At 43.5% G+C, this 19,484-nt stretch overlaps 2 protein-coding genes and 1 non-coding gene across 5 annotated transcripts in view; 2 read left to right on the forward strand and 1 right to left on the reverse strand.

Moving 5' to 3' along the window:
* The window catches only part of trps1 (trichorhinophalangeal syndrome I), a 144,481-nt gene extending 132,615 nt beyond the window's left edge, over positions 1-11,866 (reverse strand). For all 3 annotated transcript variants that reach the window (XM_086136942.1, XM_086136941.1, XM_086136945.1), the window contains exons 1-3: positions 10,555-11,866; positions 8,904-9,009; positions 6,774-6,867 (exon numbers count right to left, since the gene is read on the reverse strand). The gene's annotated coding sequence lies outside the window, so the exon portion shown is untranslated. The remainder of the gene's footprint in view (positions 1-6,773; positions 6,868-8,903; positions 9,010-10,554) is intronic.
* A 1,855-nt stretch (positions 11,867-13,721) lies between these two features.
* On the forward strand, positions 13,722-13,793 carry trnah-gug (transfer RNA histidin (anticodon GUG)). The gene has a single exon. It is a non-coding gene; the product is annotated as a tRNA-His (tRNA).
* A 309-nt stretch (positions 13,794-14,102) lies between these two features.
* Positions 14,103-19,099, forward strand: clptm1l (CLPTM1 like). The gene is made up of 18 exons (XM_086137433.1): positions 14,103-14,382; positions 14,685-14,927; positions 15,006-15,100; positions 15,288-15,477; positions 15,569-15,738; positions 15,847-15,925; positions 16,066-16,183; positions 16,248-16,342; positions 16,451-16,535; positions 16,751-16,854; positions 17,144-17,209; positions 17,494-17,544; positions 17,649-17,731; positions 17,805-17,839; positions 17,922-17,977; positions 18,082-18,126; positions 18,372-18,487; positions 18,553-19,099. The coding sequence occupies exons 2-18, from the start codon at positions 14,763-14,765 to the stop codon at positions 18,635-18,637; spliced, it is 1,638 nt and encodes a 545-aa protein (XP_085993559.1). The 5' UTR covers positions 14,103-14,382; positions 14,685-14,762; the 3' UTR covers positions 18,638-19,099.
* The last annotated feature ends 385 nt before the right edge of the window (positions 19,100-19,484 follow it).

Raw genomic sequence — 19,484 nt, forward strand, 5'->3', positions numbered from 1 at the left:
ATACAAATGCGTGTTGTTTGTCATCCAGTCCTGTGTGAGTCAGTTTCCTTATTAGCGGAAAAAGCGATGAGTCGCAGGACGACACCAGGCTGAGACGTACCAGTCGATGCCAACACGACCGACCAATCCAAAGACTGCAAAATAAACGTAGGAAGTCGAGAGTGACGAACGACCTTGAGTCTCTTCAGAGGAAGTTTCTGCACGGTTGGGAGGATGGGGGGACTTCTCGAGGGAGCAAGATCCCGTACGGTCACCTGACCCTGACCTCCATGCGAGCGAGCGCCGCTTCCTCGCAGAGCTCCCCCGAGTGATTGACAGGTCAAACGGGCTGTGCGCTGATTGCTAATTGGTCTCAGGTACGTCCAAAACTTCCAATCAGCTCCACTACTTGGAGTGGAAAATAGACTTCCCGTGACACCCCAGCGAGTTTTCTCTTGAATAGCAAACCTTGAAGGTGACCCGCCCTCCGGGAAGCCTCCAACAGGCCACGGAAAATGCCGATCGTGATCTTATTAGACACGATGACAGTTCGGCAAACGGATCTTATCTGCCGAAAGTATCTTATCCGTCCCGTGCCCTCTTTTTGGCCACCCACCTGTTGCACGAGCAAATGAAGACTGCAGTAGGGATGAATCGGTTTACCGATACACCGATTTACAAATGTACCACTTGAGGTCAAGTCAAGTCTAAAATTGGCCACCTAAGCCTGACTCGAGACAAATCATATGACTAGAGCACCCCTCCCCTTCCGACAGGTATTCCCATTTTAAATATCTTTACGACCGTATTTTTGCATCACAACAGCTAATACGAGGGCAGAAGTGTGGACGTCAATACGGACACCGATTACAGTGAAACTCTTCTACAACAAAACCTACATGGGCGAAATGTGAAAAAATATTCATGCATTAACGCCATTCCCACTCTCCTGCCCCCCATACAAAGAAAAAAAACCCTGTTGCGTTATACAAAATCTCTTTTTCTGCTCTTGCCTCGCGAAGAGATTCACTACAACAAAGTCTAATCCAACAGCGACCTCTACTGCTTCGTTCGGAAACGGCAACAGCAACCACCACACTGGTTTACACATGCGCAGTAGTCCAGGGGGTATTTGTTATTGTTAGATTCAGACACAGCATGAACGTTGCATTGCTCAAATGGCTACAAAACGGACCTTTGGATGTCAAGCAGCTAAGACAAGAAGAGTTCTGATGCTGGAAGAGAGGGTAAAATGAAAGATGGAGGAAGCAAAATAAAATACATTATCCAAGAAATTGATGCAAGTGAAAGTGAATGCTGATCATAAATTTCGCAATTTCTTTCCCTTTTTTTATTTCTGCACTGACTATATGAAGTGTCAAATAAGTGTGTGCTCATACTTATGCACTATTGGAATAAAAAGAGTACACATACGTTTGTGTGTGCGTGTACACATTAGTTTGTGTGTGTGTGTGTTTACATCTGAGATCAAATTTGCTACAGTGAAAACCCCCCTGTTGTGAAAAATTTCTTGCTGCAAATATGATTTTGTTGTAGAGGAGTTTCACTGTATTACTTTTTCCTCTTTGCAGTTCCTTATTGGCATTTTGTGCATCTAAAAGCTCGCAGGAAAGGCACAAAAACATGCATGGGGGAGTTTTTCAGTGAACTGCTTCTCACTGAAATGCTTTCAATCTCAAATTTCCCTCATAAATACAGGGAAATGCATTTTTGTTGTTTTTTTTAGCCCAATTGTTACAATGCTGACATGCTTGACTACAGATGGCTGAAAATAAACCATCGAGGGCACATTTGCGCCAATTAAAACAGATCAGCAGAGGTAGAAGCAACCTGAACGCTCCCGTTGGAGTTTGTTTTGTTGGAAACATGCCGTTTGATGTGTGCGCCGTGTATGGAAATGAAGTGAAACCTCTCTGCGGGACACCAGGCAATCTAGCGAGGCGAGGGCGAAAGGCTCGCCAAGTCGACGGGGAAGACGGTGACAGGGGGGATCAAAGAGCAGGCTTGGTATTATCCAGGGTTCTTTGATGAGTCGCAGGTCAGAATTTACCACCTGCGATTCTATATGCCTTCATATATGATCCATGAATGTTTTTCTACGAGAGAAAAAAAAAAGATGGGACAGAGTTTCTTTCATAAATGTTATGCGACTGTAAGTCTTTGCAGACAATTGAGCTTGACGGGATTCAACTGCTTTCTCCAAAGCCTGCATTTATCCGGGTTAGTTGTGGATTTTAGAAGCATCGAGCTGCGGTTTGGCCAAATGTAAATTCCTTTTGCTTTGACCGCAATCACCTCGACTGGTCTCTATCATTTCAGTTGTAAATGGAGACGGTGATGAAAATTTCACATTAAACAACTGAAAACACCAAAGTGCCAACCTATTTTGATATAAACATTAAAAAGTACATTTTCCATAATACTGTGTGGCTGATTTAAGGTTCTAAACCCTTTCAGGGACAGTGGTGACTACAGAACACAGTTTATCATGTTAGCGGGTTCATGAAAGGGTGAAAAGGTTCAGAGAGGGACAGGCACATAAAAGCCTGGAATCCATTCGACTTGGACCCTGTATTGGCATTTGTTAGCATGCCAATTACTGAATCACCTCTGTTACAAATGTGGTAACAATGTCATCGCCCTAATTTCCATGATCAATTTCGATCACTCAGCAGTCGCCATGAGTCGAAGCGCGACAAAAGCGCTCGCGGCTCTGAAGGGCGAGACTGGAGCCTGTAAATGTGAGATGTCACCGCCGCTACAACTCATTACGTTGCGCGCTATCAGAAAAGAACGCGTCAGATTAGCCAAGGATGACCTTTATGGATTTAACCAACAATACCAACACGTCTAATTGGAATTGGGGAGGCGTCGAGAGCCTTTTACCTCCTCCGTCAAATTATAGCCATCCCTCTGCTTGTCACTTGCCTCAGATGCCCTTACAGGTGCTTGTGGCATAAGAATGGTACCAAAAAAATAAATACATTTTTTTTTAAAACACATCTTTTACGTAATACAACCCGAGGACAATGTTTAACCATCATTAGCGGATAAAAGAGCAAAAATATAGAATGTGTAAACTGGAGCCAGGGAATTGTCGCTGTTCTATACCACACCATGGTTGGCCAATCTGGGTTTACCGTGTGTGGCTTAGCAAAGCATTACTAGCCACTATTAGTGGCTAATTTCTTCCGTGTTTGGTTCTATGTAGCTTGGTTGTAAACTACATTTGTTCTGATGTATGCATAAAACCGGAAAGCAGCTAAACAAAGGCAATGAAATGCAGCAGCGTTTAGCTAACTAGCAGCCCATTTTTTCCCCCAACTTGGTCTGTTTCCATGAAATTCTATTCTTGGTTTGAAATTAAAAATAAAACATTAAAATACACTTGCTGTAATCTTTTCGCCACAGGTATCAATATCGGGAAGCAGGAACACAAAGGCCGTGTAGCATAGCATCCTTTTGCTAACGAGCAGCTAACATTGGCTAACTTTCTTCCCAGCATGGTTAGATACTATTGCAGCAGAAAATGTTTTATTGTCAATTTACAAGATTAATTCCAGAAGCTCAAATGAAAGAGTAAAATTCACAAGGCAAACCATCTGGCAAATCAGATGCGACTCTCAGACCAGAAGACGCCACCTTAGCTGTAGCTAGAAGTACAAATACTTTGTCACTCTTCTGAATTATATTTTTCAGATGACTTTGGAGTTTTGCTCCTACATTTCAACCTCCGCAAAAGACAACACAATGTTAAAAAGACGAAAACAAAGACGTAACTGTTGCTGGAATCTTGGAGTCTTAGGGTATATTTTTTACTCATGGAGAGGAGTTGGATCAGCACTTCTGCCAACGTCTTTTTCCTTCACAAGTATCTGTACTTCTACCTAAGTATAGCTTTTCAGCGCTTTTGCCACTTCTGGCGGACACTCCCAACGCCCTCGGCAAGTATATGCCGAGCTTGACAACTTTCTCTCCAACTCATTCGAAAGTGTTTGTGACTTCTTCATGAATTTATGATTTGCTAGCGCTGCTCTGGTGACGTGCGGCAATTTTGAGTTCCTTGGCAGCGAGCATCCTCGTGTTTTAACTGTCAGCTAAACCCCAGAAAAAAATAAATAAATAAAAATAATTATAACGAGCAAAATTGATGCGCTGGCTCACTGAAAGAGATGAACAGGGGGCACTCTCAAACGCCATTGATGTACAGCCATCTCTGCTGTCCTGTACTGAGGAGGGAACTCCTTAGATTTATTATGCATCCGACTAAGCCTACACAGCCAAAATTAGCAAAGTAGCAACAAGGACAAGTAAAAACTTGGAGGCTTCTCAAGGATGGGAAAGGTTTGAGACAAAGACCAGAAAGACATTATGGACCGAAATGCAACATGAGTAATGATGCGGAGAGAATTGGGAGAAGAAAAGGCACTGTAAGGAAGGCGATTGGCTGAACTTTCATTGATGGAAGCGGCCCCAATTACTCTCGGCGATTGGTGTACAAAACCGTCTATGTGACACGTACGCAAATAAAAATCATTTGGATAGAGTGAACTCCAGTTTACTGCCAGACCAACACAAAAAAGTGAAAATTTTCAATGTAGGGAGACCAGAATGAACTATTTCATGCACCCTGTAACCTAATAACATGAAAAGCTGTCCCTGAAAGGGTTAAAAAAATATATGTTTAGGGCAATGGGGGAAAAAAAACTCCTTGATGGACGTAAACGTGTGTTTGCCAGTTTAACAACCACAACACAGGTAGCAATGTTTTTTTTTTCCCTCCAACACGATAAATCATTTATCAAAGTGGTAGTCAGCACTTGTTTATCTTGGCCCGTGCGAGTCAGTGAATGGATATGTTGTTTTTCGAGCATCTTACTCTGCATGCAACACGCCCTCTGAGCGCAGACCGCAACGTTTCTGATCTCGCGCCACGTATTCACCGTCGGTACGACGTGCAAAACGCCAGCACGCCACCCCCCGGGAGCGTGTATCTCCTTGGGGTTTTGTGGCGCCACAACAACATTACGCCGCGTCCACTCTCGACTCGTGACGGGGGACGCTCGTGATTGACTCGACCGCGAGGGAGTCGGCCAGGCCAGGAAAATGTGCGGGAAACATGGCGCTCTTCACCATGAATTATGTTGACGGTTCTCGGCGCAGGAGAGACTCCCTTTGGTGTCTTTCATCTGACTTTTGAGAACCAATATGTGTCACAACATTAAGGTGCAGCTACATAATGGAAAGGAAATTCAATACCTGGGTCCAAACCTTTACCAACAAAGAAAATAATGTTCAGCCCTGCTTGGGTCTATTGAGGCTTTTTTTTATATTGTTTGAAAGACGAGGAAATGAAAAATACCTGTGCATATGCTACCACTGTATCCTACCAGGCACCCTCCAATTGTTTATAATACTGTATTTCTATCCAGAATTTGCATATACACAAAATGCGGTCCATCGTTCATGATGCCGTGCTATATTACAATTTTTTATAGTACAGAGGCAAGTCGGAGTTCCCAAAGAGCAGAGAGAATACTGCCTGTAGGAATTTTTTGTTTGCTCTGTTTGTCTCTGTTGCTGCTTCATTAGTGTTGAAGCAGCAGCTGTTTCAAGGCTTACGATTACCGCAACATCTATGCTAATTTCCGTGAGCCCTTCAAAGGTGTTTCATGTTACATGTTAGCATGACACCATCGCCTTTTGTCAAAGGAAATTAAATGATTTGGATGAACATTTATCATGTTGAACTCTTATTTTATGTGCAAGCCAGTCTTTTTTTCCCATTTCTAACAGATGATTTTACACAATATTATTCCATTTCTTGACAGAGAGTGCGAAGCGGGCGAAAGAATACTTTTTCAAAGTGTCTTTTAATGAGTTTTAATGTTTGTGTGGGAGTGTTAAAACTATCTGAAACAATATTTTGTGAGATTCAGCGTCTCGCAGCCAAACCTATGGGCAATACATGTGACTCTCACATGTGTGGGTTTTGACTGTGGGAGGAAGCTGCAGAGACTTAGATTTGAACCCTGAACCTCAGAACTGCGAAGCAGACGAGCTAACCACTTACGCTGCTCCGTATCTCATCCGTTGGCGCAAAAATGTTTAATAACCATTTGGCTTCAGTCTGTTTGGTGCCCTCTGTCAGACAAATCGTGCCGTCATCCCATCTCGTCAAGTGCCCTTCAGAAAAGAGCACGCGCGCTCTAATAATGGAGTGACTTTACGGATGCAACACATATTTGGCTTGTGAGGAGATGCCGGGCGTATGACACGATGAATTGAATTTGTTGCATCACGGGGGTGCCTCACATTGACTTTCCACTTTCCACAACCCGTATAGATTGTGCACGTCAAGGTGCGTCTGCTTTTCTAATAAGGGCGCATTACAGCATGGGGGAATAGTAGACAGCTAATGTAAGTGGGGGGGGGGGGGGGGGTCAGCAAGAAAGAGAGGGGAAGATGCTACTTTTTCTAGAGCGGTGTGCATATGTCAACAGTGCCATCTAGTGGAAGTCAGCGTTTCGGGAGAGATGGAAGCCACATGTGATCCTCATTATTCAACAGCTGCTAACAAGTGTGTGTGTGTGTGTGTCCACTGTCCTGATATTGAACCACTAGAACCTTCAATGTACATCTGCAGAAACGCAAAGCCGGCTTGAGTACGGCCCCACCCCTCACGGCTTTTCGCAGTTATGGTGGGCAACTAGGAGAGGATGCTGTTCATCAGCATCTCACGCCGGTGCATTCAGGGATGCTCGGACACATACCTCCAAGTGTGCCACGGGCCAACGTCCTCTTTGCTGGAGATTCACGCTGTCACGTCTTGTTTTCTTCCTCTGGTACGGCAATGTAGCAGGATGCCTGTGTGAAAGAATGACAATAAATACGTAAAAAAAAAATTGTGTGTGTGTGTGTGTGTGGCTGGTTGTGTTGTCTTGGAGACAAAATGTACTCCCACTGTGGACAAAGATAATACAGTAGATGTTACATTCAGTACGCCTTCAACATCCACTGAGCATTTACAGGATATTTAAAAGAGCCCTTGACTAATTCATTAAATTAGCTCTTTTCTTCCCTACAATGGTTAATTAAATTTTAATTAATTTTGTATTGATTTTATATTCGTCCACTTCAATAAATCACTAGGTAATTATTTATTGTCAATAGCAAAATAAAAACAACAAACTAAATAATTTCCCATCGACCTTCGGCCAGTTCTATTTATATTGTATAATATGTTCAATCAATTTTAATGACTATAATAATGTGTACAAAAATATAGTAGATGGCCACATTAGTTATGCCTGTTGCACAATCCACTGAGCATTTTACATTATCTAGACCCCTGTACAATATGGGACATTAATGTGCATGTGCGGCGCCCTTCATGTGTCTCAACGTAATTGATGACGGGGGAATTGAAGGCAGATTGACATTTAAGAAACTTCTGCCAAAACTGGAGTGGGTTGAAATATTATACTTCCTGTTTTCAGTCTTCTTCTTTACTCAAATTTACAGTGTCCAACTAAATGTGCCGGCATCTAGTGGTCAGCAAGAGTGGAGTTACAATAAGCGTAAAAGGGAGGCAGAACATAAAAGAGGTATGAACTGTACAAAAATCGACGAAACGGCAGGACTGCAAACCCGGAACCCGTCATGGATGGGGGCTCACTGTGCACAATTTGTGATAAAGCTTCTGTAGTGGATTTCATTAGATGGTGTGAAAAGGACACATGTGATGGCTCTCACACACACACACACACACACACACACACACACACACACACACACACACACTGACATTTTGACTTTTCTTGAGCAACAGCAGCATGCCTCGAGCTGATAAAGTTTATCAAGCGACACACACCTGTGATGGAAGCAAATGGAGCCTGCTACCACCTCTCAGTGTGTGAGCGTGAGTGTGTTGGGGGCGTGGGGTCACATAAATGCTGTTGGGGGCCTGAGGTGATAATAATACACTTGTGGCTTGAGTGCACAACACACATTACTGCACGCCCGCAGGCTCTGTATGTGTGTGCGTGTCTGTGATTGCTCTTCAGGACTAGCTCAAGTTTTTCGCATGTTAGTATCTAAATCCAGGCATAAATCTTTTCAATATTGAACACTTTAAATTGTTCAGAGTAGCAAAGTCAGGAACCTGCAGCACATCATTTTTGGCCACCCTGTTGGCTGGGTGGCTCGCCGATGGGAACAGGCCAAAAGAAATACTACATGTCCACACAAAAACATTCTCAGCGATGACAATTGAGAGTCAAATGAACCAACATTCATTGAAAACACCCAAAACAGCTTTGCCTTCAATAATTTTCCCACCCGGCAGCACCGTTGACTACTTTTTCTTGATGCTGCCAATCACGCTAACATCTCATGAGGCCTACCATGGGTCAAAAGCTAACGAAAGCAAGACAACGACAACTATCGTCTGTTTTTCGGGGTCGGGTTGTAAAACTTCTCCAAAAGCTCGCTCGGGGCTCTCAAACGGGGCGATGATGAACGCCGCTTTTGTCACTTTGTCAAGGCGGTTGTCAGTCACTCTGTCACCATCAAGCAGCCTAGCGAGCGGAGCGTGGAGGCTGAGGCCGCATCAATCACACTTTGTCAGCTGCAAAGGCCTGTTTGCTTTGGACGGATTACAGAACACACGCACGCACGCACGCACGCACACTTTGGGGGACAACACACCAAGACTTTGAGACTCCCCCTAAATTAATGTATCACCTGACTCATTTAGAAGGGCAAATATTTGCAACAATATGTTGTCTGACTTCAAAGCAGAAAAGGGACCCGCGCGCACACACACACACCTATCTGAGGCAATAAGCCCGTAAAAAGCAGAGTGACATTTTCCATAGCGTGAATTTAAACTGTGTCGTCACCTCTTAGACGTCATCTGTACCCCATGTTGTCGTCCGCCCTGTCAGGGAAGCGTCGACTGTGCTGCAGCGTCAATGCTTTCTCCTCATGGCACCACAGCGCCCCTTCCTGGTGAAACAGTGTAATGGCAACCTTGACAAATCTGTGAGGTTGCTCTAATTCCTGGTAAAGATACATTTAAAAATCTAACAAAAAAGGCAGAGGGATACTAGGGAGATCAAATGGGTGCAAATCGTAATAGAGAATGAAAAACGGCATACAGAGTTTGGATTGGCTCACTTTTTTTCGCTTCTCTTCTGAATTTGATGCGGGTAATTTTATCTGCATCAAAGAGCATTTTGTGAAACGTGAAGGTTGATGAACAGAAGATGGAAGGATGAACAGATTGGCAGATGGATGTAGCGATGGACGAGGGTGAAATGGAGGGCAAACACTTTGAAGGAAAGAAGAGTGAAGGTGGTTGCGGGTTGAGATGGGGCGGGGGGAATCAACGCGCATCTTGTCAAGAAAGCACACATGCTGAGTTTAAAAGTGGTGCAGTACGACTGAATGGGCATGCATACTAATTCCAACAGCTTGATGTCCATTGGAAGGACACCGTGTATGTTCTGAAAAGAGTCCGGGATACACAAACGAGTGAAGCGGTCTGGATTTTGGCTGGAAATTAGTGGACGTGTTGACGAGACAAGGTGTCTACTAGGAGGAAGGCTTTCGTTTGTTTTGGAATGATCTCAAACAGCGGAGAGAACAATGGGCGTATACCATAATGATGGTTTGAAAACAAATTAAAAGGAGTACCATGTGGTGTGCTGCTGTTTTTGGAACTTTTAGTAGCATCTATGAAAGGAAATGATTACAATGAGGGGTGGGGGGGGGGTTATGCCTCAATTTGACTAAATCCCAGTTGTCTTCGGGCAGTTGGTGGGGTACGCCCTGAACTGAACTGGTTGCCAGCCAATCGCAGTATTGTGAAAAACACATTTTTGCACAATCAATTTTTAAAATTCCAAAAAGTAATTATCCACAATTGTTATGAAATACATCATTGTCTATAAATTACTGATACATAAATACTGACCACCTACGTGACAAATGATCATTTACCTATTTATATGCATTTTGTTAAATTGAGCACCTGAGAGCAGCTAAACTCCTGAACATTTGATGTTGGTTCACAGTTGTGTTTCCCCTTTTTGAAGAGATTAGAGGCAGATTGCAATTTGGCTCACTCGTTTGCATGTGTGTGTGTGTGTGTGTGTGTGTGTGTGTGCGTGTGATGTGCGGACATGGTATAGCCTGGTAAAATTGAACTGTCATGGCCAGAATGGGCACTTTGATCATTTCATGTTCGCAGTGAAGGGAAAAGAGAAGGATGAGTTGTGTCCAAGCAAGGAGGGGAAAGGCTGAATGGAAAAAGATGGGAAAACAAGGTGAGGAGAGGAGGGAAGGAAAGAAAATGCAAATCAAAAAAGAAAAGAAAATCAAAGCGGAAAAGTATGAAAGGCGCAAGAAAAAAGCGGACAAGAGCGGGCGAGAGCGGGAAGAAACTCGAGGGCGCGTGGACAAAAAGACGGGCGGCTGATGGAGGATAAGGGATGAAAGCCTCCTTTCAGCCCCGCGATGGGGCTGTGCTTCGCATGGCATGCCACTTACCCAGACTCTGTAGCGTGAGATGACTTCCCAGAATTCCTTTCATCTCCACAACGCACCAGCAGTGGTCCATCAGGACGAAACCTGCGGAGGGAGACCTCAAGACACACACATTGTGCATTGGGAATCAAGTACATTAAACTATTGTTGAGAATGGACATGGCAAGAAATTTAGTTTCATGCTTCCTTTGTTGAGTTTTGACCCCACTTCACACACCAAAGAAGTGATTTTTTTTTCTTCAAAATAATTCTGCTGTGTGGAAACCACAAAAGGGTTGATTTGATTATTGCATCTACCCTCTGAAAGTAGACAAAAATAAAGAATTACAACACGCAGCTATTCGCAGGGGATCGGGCCCGAGCCCTGTCGCAAAAATCTGTAATTGACACCCCCTGCAAAGGCCATATGTTGCACAAGATGGCAGCACAGCAATATTTTTTGTGTAACTGAAACTCTTAAATTCACTCCCATGTAGTTAGTTCCTTGACATCAAGCTGCCACAGGATAGCAGCAATCTAAATGAAACACCTCAATCCAGTCCTACACAATTGCTTGACAGCAAAATGCCACTAGATAGCTGCAAAGCACTACTTTTCTCTAAATGAAGCTCCTCAATTCACAGCAGATAGATAGATAGATCAAGAGCACTAAAGTCGGCCCAGGCCAGATATTTATGGTATGGGGCCAGGCCAGGTGTGTGTGTGTGTGTGTGTGTGTTACCTTGGAGGACGGCAGAAGGGTATGGGACTAACTTCTCAAGTCGTTCAATCACAAGGCGACAGGCCACGGGAGGCTGCAGAGAGAATGACGGAGAGAGAAAGAGAGAGAGAAATAATGAAGGCGACAAGGCGAGACGAATGGCGAGAGGTTAAAGATTCCGATAGACGGGCGGGAGAGCGGCTCGAGGGAGGGACGGACGGAAGGCATTAAAAAGAATAGTGTGGGTTCGCCGGGGAGGCGGCATTGTTTAATCATTGGGAAACGAGACAGCGGGAAAAGGGGCGAATGGAGATAGGTAAATGAGAAAAAGGTGGCAGATACGACCAGTGGAGGGAAAGCGTGGAATGAGAATAAACGGAAGGGGATGTAAGGGGAAGTCAAGTTCTTTTTTTTTCCTTTTCAATAAAATGTTATATGCGGCCTTGCTAGTCAAAACACATTGCGTTTGTGGAATATGAATTAAGCAGCAAAATCCGTCCCACGGGGCGGCCATTTTGCCTTGCACTGCCAATTGCTGTCAACTAAAAATGTCATCACAGTTGCTCGGGGCTCAGGTAAAGGACCAATCAGGGCTCAGCTTGTGAATGTTACATGACCAAACTCCAAAAACAAACATGTCCCCCCCCCTCCCCCCATTTGGCACCTTCGTGTGACATCTTGGTGCAAAGAAACTATGTTGAAGTGAGGGGAGGATCTTTATTCAGTCATGCCATAGTACAGACTAAAAGTAGCAGTTTGCAGCCATCTTGTGATATCCTTAGACAATTATAAACCTTTGAATTTTTCACGGAATGGCCAACTGAAGATATTTTATGATATCTGGCTGAACAGAATTTGCAGATATTAATACACCCCAAGCAAACTGGGTGTGAGTTACTTCTTTTCAAGTGTCGAAGCTTTCATCAAATGTGGAGCTTTTGAATGTGAAGAAAGCCCGATTGCCTGGCAGGCTAAAAATCATCAAAATTTTTCGACAAGGACGGTGATTTTTGTCAAGGAAATGCACTGCACCCTTTCAATAACTCGTCTGCTCGTCTGACAGCTGAAGAAGTGCGTTTCATCGCGCCACACTTGCAAATGGGAACGTGAAGGTTGCGATTGTATCTACGTGGGAGGTCATTTGGAAATGAGTCTTACTCGATGTCGATTGCTCTCCTCGATTCGGAGCAAAACTCCCCGAAGAGCGATGGATGTTAATGGAGACCCACGACGGGGCGATTATGGATCATCGCCGTGCAATGATGTTGCGTGGGGATGTTAATGGACTGCAGGACAGACAGCGGGGATGGAGCATTTGAACGAGACATGGAGCTGCGGTGTCACCAATTGGTGGACTTGTACACATTTGAGCATTACGTTGTATTACATGCTTGTATCGAGTAGTACCATTGCATTTCTTTCATAGGTGAACTGTGCCGGTGCAATTAATATTCCTTAAAGCACACCACATCAAAGGGACTGTGAAGGCAGATGTTTTATGAGCATGACGTGCGAATCGCAGCAGGTGACCAACATTCTGCCAGGATGACTTTCTGAGCTGAGGGCCAATGGCCCAAACGTGGTCACCTTTTCTACCTTTTCGCCTCAAAGTGGGACAGCAAGAATGTGCCTGAGGATCTCTGCCAGCTCGCCATCTCGCAGGGGATTGGAAACTCAGCAATTTGCTTCATGTATTTGACTGGGGTATCCCGAGGGGAGGCAGGGAAGTACATCACTGGCACAGGAAGCAGCCTTTTAATCACTTCTGACAAGTACAAGGGGTGTGTTGGTTGAGGAGGGTGGGGGTGGGGTCGTATCCTTCTATCTTTGAAATGCTGCCATTCCCCTTTGCATTTTTTACACTCTCACACTATTCTTGACATTCTCTCTTCTGCCCAAAGGCTCACAACACACTGACAAGAGCCTTTTTTTTTTTATACTTTGACCCCTTTTCCTTACTTTTCACAGTCTCTGCTTGGAAATATTATGGGATTACGTATTTTTTAAAACAGCTAGAAAAGGTCGACGGGATGAAATGCCACAAACAGAATTGAGTCAGGACTGAAACGTATGTGAAAGCAGTCATTCTGGCAAACCAAAAATATGATGCAAATATACCCCCTAGTGGCTATGAGCAGCACTGGGTGACGTCACATCAGGTGCATACTTGGCGTTAAAAAAAGGAATGTTCAGTGTAAAAGCACTGATACACTTGAAGTAAAAATACACACTGATGTGAATAAAAGTAAAAGGTTAGCTATTAATGACTTCTTATAGCTAACCTTGTGAAGTGACCAATAGCTATTAATGACTTCTTATAGCTAACCTTGTGAAGTGACCAATAAAAAAAAAACTAAATTAGCAAGCGCTAACTGAAAAAAAAAAGACCTATACGTCTTGAGGCCCCCCCCCCCGCTTACAATAATGTCACTATTGGTGACACGACAATACAGCACCTGGCGAACTACCAGCCGTGATCGTATAGTGGTTAGTACTCTGCGTTGTGGCCGCAGCAACCCCGGTTCGAATCCGGGTCACGGCATTTTTCATACTTTACATTCCGTTAGTGAAATATAATGAGAAAAATTGACCCACTCATTTCAACAAAGGTAACGCCAAAACAAAAAAAACGCATCCCACATCAAAACCTTTAGTATTTCAAAGTACACGATAGCGTTTTGTGACGACATATTGGACATAAATTACACAACGTGGTACGCCTACAAATCAAATACAGTAAATTTACTTCTGTTACATTACACAGTATACAGTACAGTTATTTTGACGATAGTGGCTTTCTGAAGAGTTACAATCTCGCTATTTCTCGCGGTAAGAGATGGGACCAGGAAGTGGACACCGGAAGTAGTGTACAGTAAATCCACCTCACGCTTCGCGAGGTTTTTTTTTTTGGGAGGGGGGCTGCTGCCTTAATCTAGATGCGTCTGGATTAGGTCATGTATGACTGATATTTGGACCCGCAGCCGAGGCACTTGTGGCTTTTTTTTCTTTTTTTTTTTTTTTGTTAAGACGATGTCGTCGCGGTGAATGAGACGGGGACGAGACAATTCGCTGCGAGAGAGCCGCGAGTGGCCCGTCATTCGGTCACTTACAGCCTGACAATTTCTACACCGGTTAGTTTGAGTTCAAACAATTTATGCTTTTGATATGTGGGACTAACATGAGCGCAAACCACGCACATCCAGCCTTCTTGGACTGCGGAATCTGTATCATCTAAAATGAATTTATGATCACTGTGTATTACTCTGACTTCTGTTGCGATCGCACACTTACTATTTTATCTTTGTCTTGTAGTTTAGACACGTGAGTTACATTCCAACCTTCCTGATCACCAGATCCAAATAATGATTCATTTCAGCCATTGAGACTAACAATGACAAAACCAGATGAGCAGGTTCCCCAAATGTTCTTGTAGCTGCTGCTTATTGGTATCCGGACTGACATGGGCTAAGACCGGAGCTAGCCGAGGAGACGCCAAACCGCCCCTGCCAACATGCTCCTGAAGTCGTCGTTCACCACTCTGGTGGTGGGTGTGTTCGTGGTGTATGTGGTGCACACTTGCTGGGTGATGTACGGCATTGTTTACACCAAACCTTGCGAGCCGCCCAGCAGCACTGGATGCATCACGCCCTTTCTTGCAGGAAACCCCGAGCTCCAGGTCAGTAATGCGTTATGTCATCTGCAAGCAGAAGAATGTGACCTGTTTTTTGTGATGTCATTGGTTTGTATCTTCCAGATGAGCGTCTACACAGCCCTCTGGCCCAATGCAAATGGGGGACACACCCTCATCCACAAAGAGGAAAATTTTAATGTCAACGAAAAGTTTGAGAGGTCCGTGGATGGGGATTGTCACCTTCTAGCTGTAAAATGCAATAAATCGATTTTATATTGTGAAGAAAATAGTAGTGGTCACCCACAAGGGGCTGTCCTTGGCACACTTTTGTTCATCTTGCTACTCGATTAATCAATTATTAAACCAAATTTTGATGGCGTGACCAAAGGTTCGGCTCTTCTCCAGGACTGTGAACGTCTCGATACCCAAGAAGACGCGCAACAACGGCACTCTTTATGCGCTAGTGTTTGTCCACCAAGCCGGCGTCACCCCGTGGCAGGACCCGCGGCAGGTGCACCTGGCAGCCCAGCTCACCGCCTACATGGTACCCAAGCCCCCCGAAATCTCCCTCATAACCGGGGAGGACCACACGCAGGTGTGACGCACTCAAGCACGGTTCATGAAGGTTCACAGATTGACAAACCAACTGCCAGGTTAATTTTCTTATTCTGAATCCCATTCTAAAGGGTGTCACGGAAGAGGCTCGCCAGACCAAACAACGCAAAGAAGAAGAAAGTCGGATGTCAGACCAGCCCGTCTCGCACTGGCGCTCCCGTCTGACGCTCAACATCGTGGGCGACCATTTTGTGTTCGACAAGGAACACCTTCCGAGTGACGTGCGCCGCTACCTCAGCGCGTAAGCCTCTGCGAATCTCGATGTATCGATGTGGAATAAAGTGTGAGTGAGTGTGTGTGCATGTTTTTTTTTTTTTTATTAAATGAAGATGTTGATTGTTGTTTTCAGGTTTCAAAATGGCAAGAAGATGGTTTACCTACCTCTGCTCTTTGTTGATGAGCTCAGCAACCGCATCAAGGATCTCCTGGTAATTCCAAACTCTTTAGTCTTTCTGTTAATTCAGAAGAAATAATAGTTCCACAAAAAATGACATTCACTGCACTGCAATAATTCCTAAAGCAGCAATGAATGGGCATAACATTGAGACAGCCTATGTTGTGTTGATAGGAAATAAACAGTACCACCCTGGAGCTTCCGCTCACCATCTCCTATGACGCCATCTCCTTGGGAAGACTCAGGTTCTGGATCCACATGCAGGATGCCGTCTACTCCCTGCAACAGTTTGGTACGACCCTCAGAAACACTCCAGTTTTGTGCCGCCATTTCACGCCGCCCTTTGCCCCTCGCAGGCTTCACGGAGAAGGACGCAGACGAGATTAAAGGGATCTTCACCGACACCAACTTGTACTTCCTGGCGTTGACCTTCTTCGTGGCCGCTTTCCACGTGTGTCTCTTTCCCAAGATGCCCGTGCTTGTTTTGAATTAAGGCAAATCAAATGAAAAGAAGAGTGGAAAAGATGTTCTTTTTTTTTTTTTTTTTTTTTGTCTCCAGCTGCTTTTTGACTTCTTGGCCTTCAAGAATGACATCAGCTTCTGGAAAGAGAAAAAAAGCATGGTGGGGATGTCAAGCAAAGCGGGTAGGACAACTTAGTTAGTGTGTCTTCTATATTATAAACTGGCCTCTCAAAAATTAACCATGCTAAAATGCATTCACAAGCTGTCATGTGCATGCCAGAGCAATAGGTGGTGCTGTAACCTCTAACCATGGAAGACCGAGGTGGAACGTGGCTATTTGACAGAAATGTATGAATTTATTGTTATTTATTTATATAATGTTGCTATCCTCTGTCAGTGCTGTGGCGATGCTTCAGCACCATCATCATTTTCCTCTACCTGTTCGACGAGCAAACCAGCCTGCTGGTCCTCATCCCCGCCGGCATCGGCGCCGTTATTGAGGTGAGCTTGCGCAGTTTAGCATTTGATCCTAACTGCGCCAAACTCCCAAGTAATTGCCTATATTAGCAGTTTAAATTGTAAATCAACCTCAACTATAATCTCCAAACATACTGTAATTTTAAACTGATTTTATCGCATACGCCTTAAAAAATAAATTGCTTCCAGATGATTTGGTTGGATGCGGCAAACCCGTGTCGGATAGAAAAGTAGTTCTACATTGATGGGAATAGGTGGGGGAACACTGTACCATTATTGTTATGTGGACATGTTAAAAGGACGTTTGTTGTAGGTGTGGAAAGTGAAGAAGGCCTTGAAGATTCAAGTGGACTGGAAAGGAGGAAAACCGACATTCCTGGTAGGTTCAAGCGCACCCAAAATATTTACGACAGCAGCGGTCCCCAAGCACTGAGCTGCACATCCAATATATCATATATACCCTATAATATTCATCAGAAGCCACAAAGAGCATACTTGTACCTTATCAACCTTAAACTGAACATCCTCTAAACGTTCAAATGGCTTTCAATATTCCCGGATGTAAAATGCATCGCTTTGCTGAACAACTCGCTGAGAAACACTGATTTACTACTCCAGTGAGATCTCATATAAAAATAAAAAAAATGGTGTTTTTCTCTGCAGTTTGGCAAGTTAGACGAGTCGGAGAGAAAAACAGGAGAGTACGACACTCAGGTAACCCCACAACCAATCACAAAACTTTGCTCCTGTTATTGTCTTTGTTTTTTTTTAAGTGATCTACTTTATAATGTAATCATTCCTTGTGTCCTCCCTGTAAGGCCATGAAGTACCTCTCGTACCTTCTCTACCCGCTGTGCTTGGGGGGGGCCCTGTACGCCCTAATATTCCTGCGATATAAAAGGTTGGGAGGCTCTCGGTTCACAAGTGTTGGCTAAGTGTTCACTAATTGGGTGTCTTATTTGTGTCTGTTGTAGTTGGTACTCGTGGCTCATCAACAGTATGGTGAATGGTAAGTTTGGACCCGCAGCTGCTTTTAACGCTCAACATCACTAGTTCATTTATTTTTTTTCCGCCCCCAAAATATATTTTAGGTGTCTATGCCTTTGGCTTCCTCTTCATGCTTCCTCAACTGTTTGTTAACTATAAGGTGAGCTCACAGGTATTTGACAATCAACTGTCAGAGACGAATATGTATTAAAAAATGTTTTGGGGGGTTTTTTTTCCCCCTCTCTCTCTTTCTCCAACCAAAAGTTGAAGTCAGTGGCTCATCTGCCCTGGAAGGCTTTTATGTACAAGGTGAGAACACAGGGAGAGTTGTCACAAACATCATATTAATATATTACTAATGTTTCCACATGAAGAGAAAAAAATGAATTAATAAATAAAAGATCATGTTTTCAAATTTTACAAGAATAAATGTTGTAGAAATAAATTTGTCGCGGGTAGAAAGCGACAAGTGTTATTTTTTTAACGAGTCAAGAGAGCAAGTGTGATTTTTTTCTCTGTTACATTGAGTCTTTTTTTTTTTATTATGTTGTCAGGCATTTAACACCTTCATTGACGACGTGTTTGCCTTCATCATCACTATGCCGACATCCCACCGACTGGCCTGTTTCCGAGACGACGTGGTCTTTCTCATTTACCTTTACCAGCGATGGTATGCACACACTATCACAGACACACGAGAGTGCAAACCACAGCTAACCCGCTTTCCCTCCTCAGGCTCTACCCGGTGGACAAGACGAGAGTGAACGAATATGGAATTTCATACGATGACAAACCCAAAAGGAAATCTCACAAGGACTAAAAAGAACAAGGCGGGCAAGTGAAGGAACATCGACGTCCTTCCTTTATTGCAAACATGTTTTAACTGGATTTTTTTTGCCCTCTCAAATATTGATGAACATTTTTGTGAGAATTTTGGATGACAGCATTTTGTATTTTTTTTTAAAATGCCTCAACTCTGTTTTGTCCAAGTGACATATTCCATAAATCACGCAATGCATCGGTGCCAAATGTAGGAGGAACTTTTAGAATGTTTGTTTCAGCTTACTTCCCTTTAGCAGAGTCACTCTGTTGAATGTTTGTATTGAAATTAACTGGAAAGTATTACTACATATTTGGCGCATCTAGATTCCATCCCCTTGTTTTAATGTGTGACTTTTTAATCCATTCTCACATAAACTTCAAGATTTCCTGGTGTATTTGCATTTTTTCAATGATTTCAATTGATGTGAGCTGTAATAAACTGACTGAATATACAAACTGAGTTTGGTGGGGGGGTGTTATTTTTATTAGTGAAAATGTTTTTTTCTGCCCTTATTTTGACATATAAAATGCTTTGCTATGTTATAAGGATTTTTTGCTCTTTATAAGTATTTTTTGGTACTTTATACAGGTTGGCGCTCCGAAAAGTTGACAGGTATGCATCCAAAGAAATACATAATATTCAAGAATTTAAAATGTACCAACAAGTGCAAGATACGCCAAAACTACAGGTCTTTAATCTGTGTTCTTTAAATTATTTTCATTGAAATATCATAAAAAATCTTAATTAATACAACAGAAAATATTTAAAAATAAATTAAGATTTTAAATGGTATCCTCCCGGCGGTACGTCAGTCGTCACTGACTATGCCTAACGACGTCACTCT

This window comes from Hippocampus guttulatus, chromosome 18 (assembly GCF_054856545.1).
Source record: "Hippocampus guttulatus isolate MCC_2025c chromosome 18, RoL_Hgut_1.0, whole genome shotgun sequence".
NCBI classification, from domain to species: Eukaryota; Metazoa; Chordata; class Actinopteri; order Syngnathiformes; family Syngnathidae; genus Hippocampus; species Hippocampus guttulatus.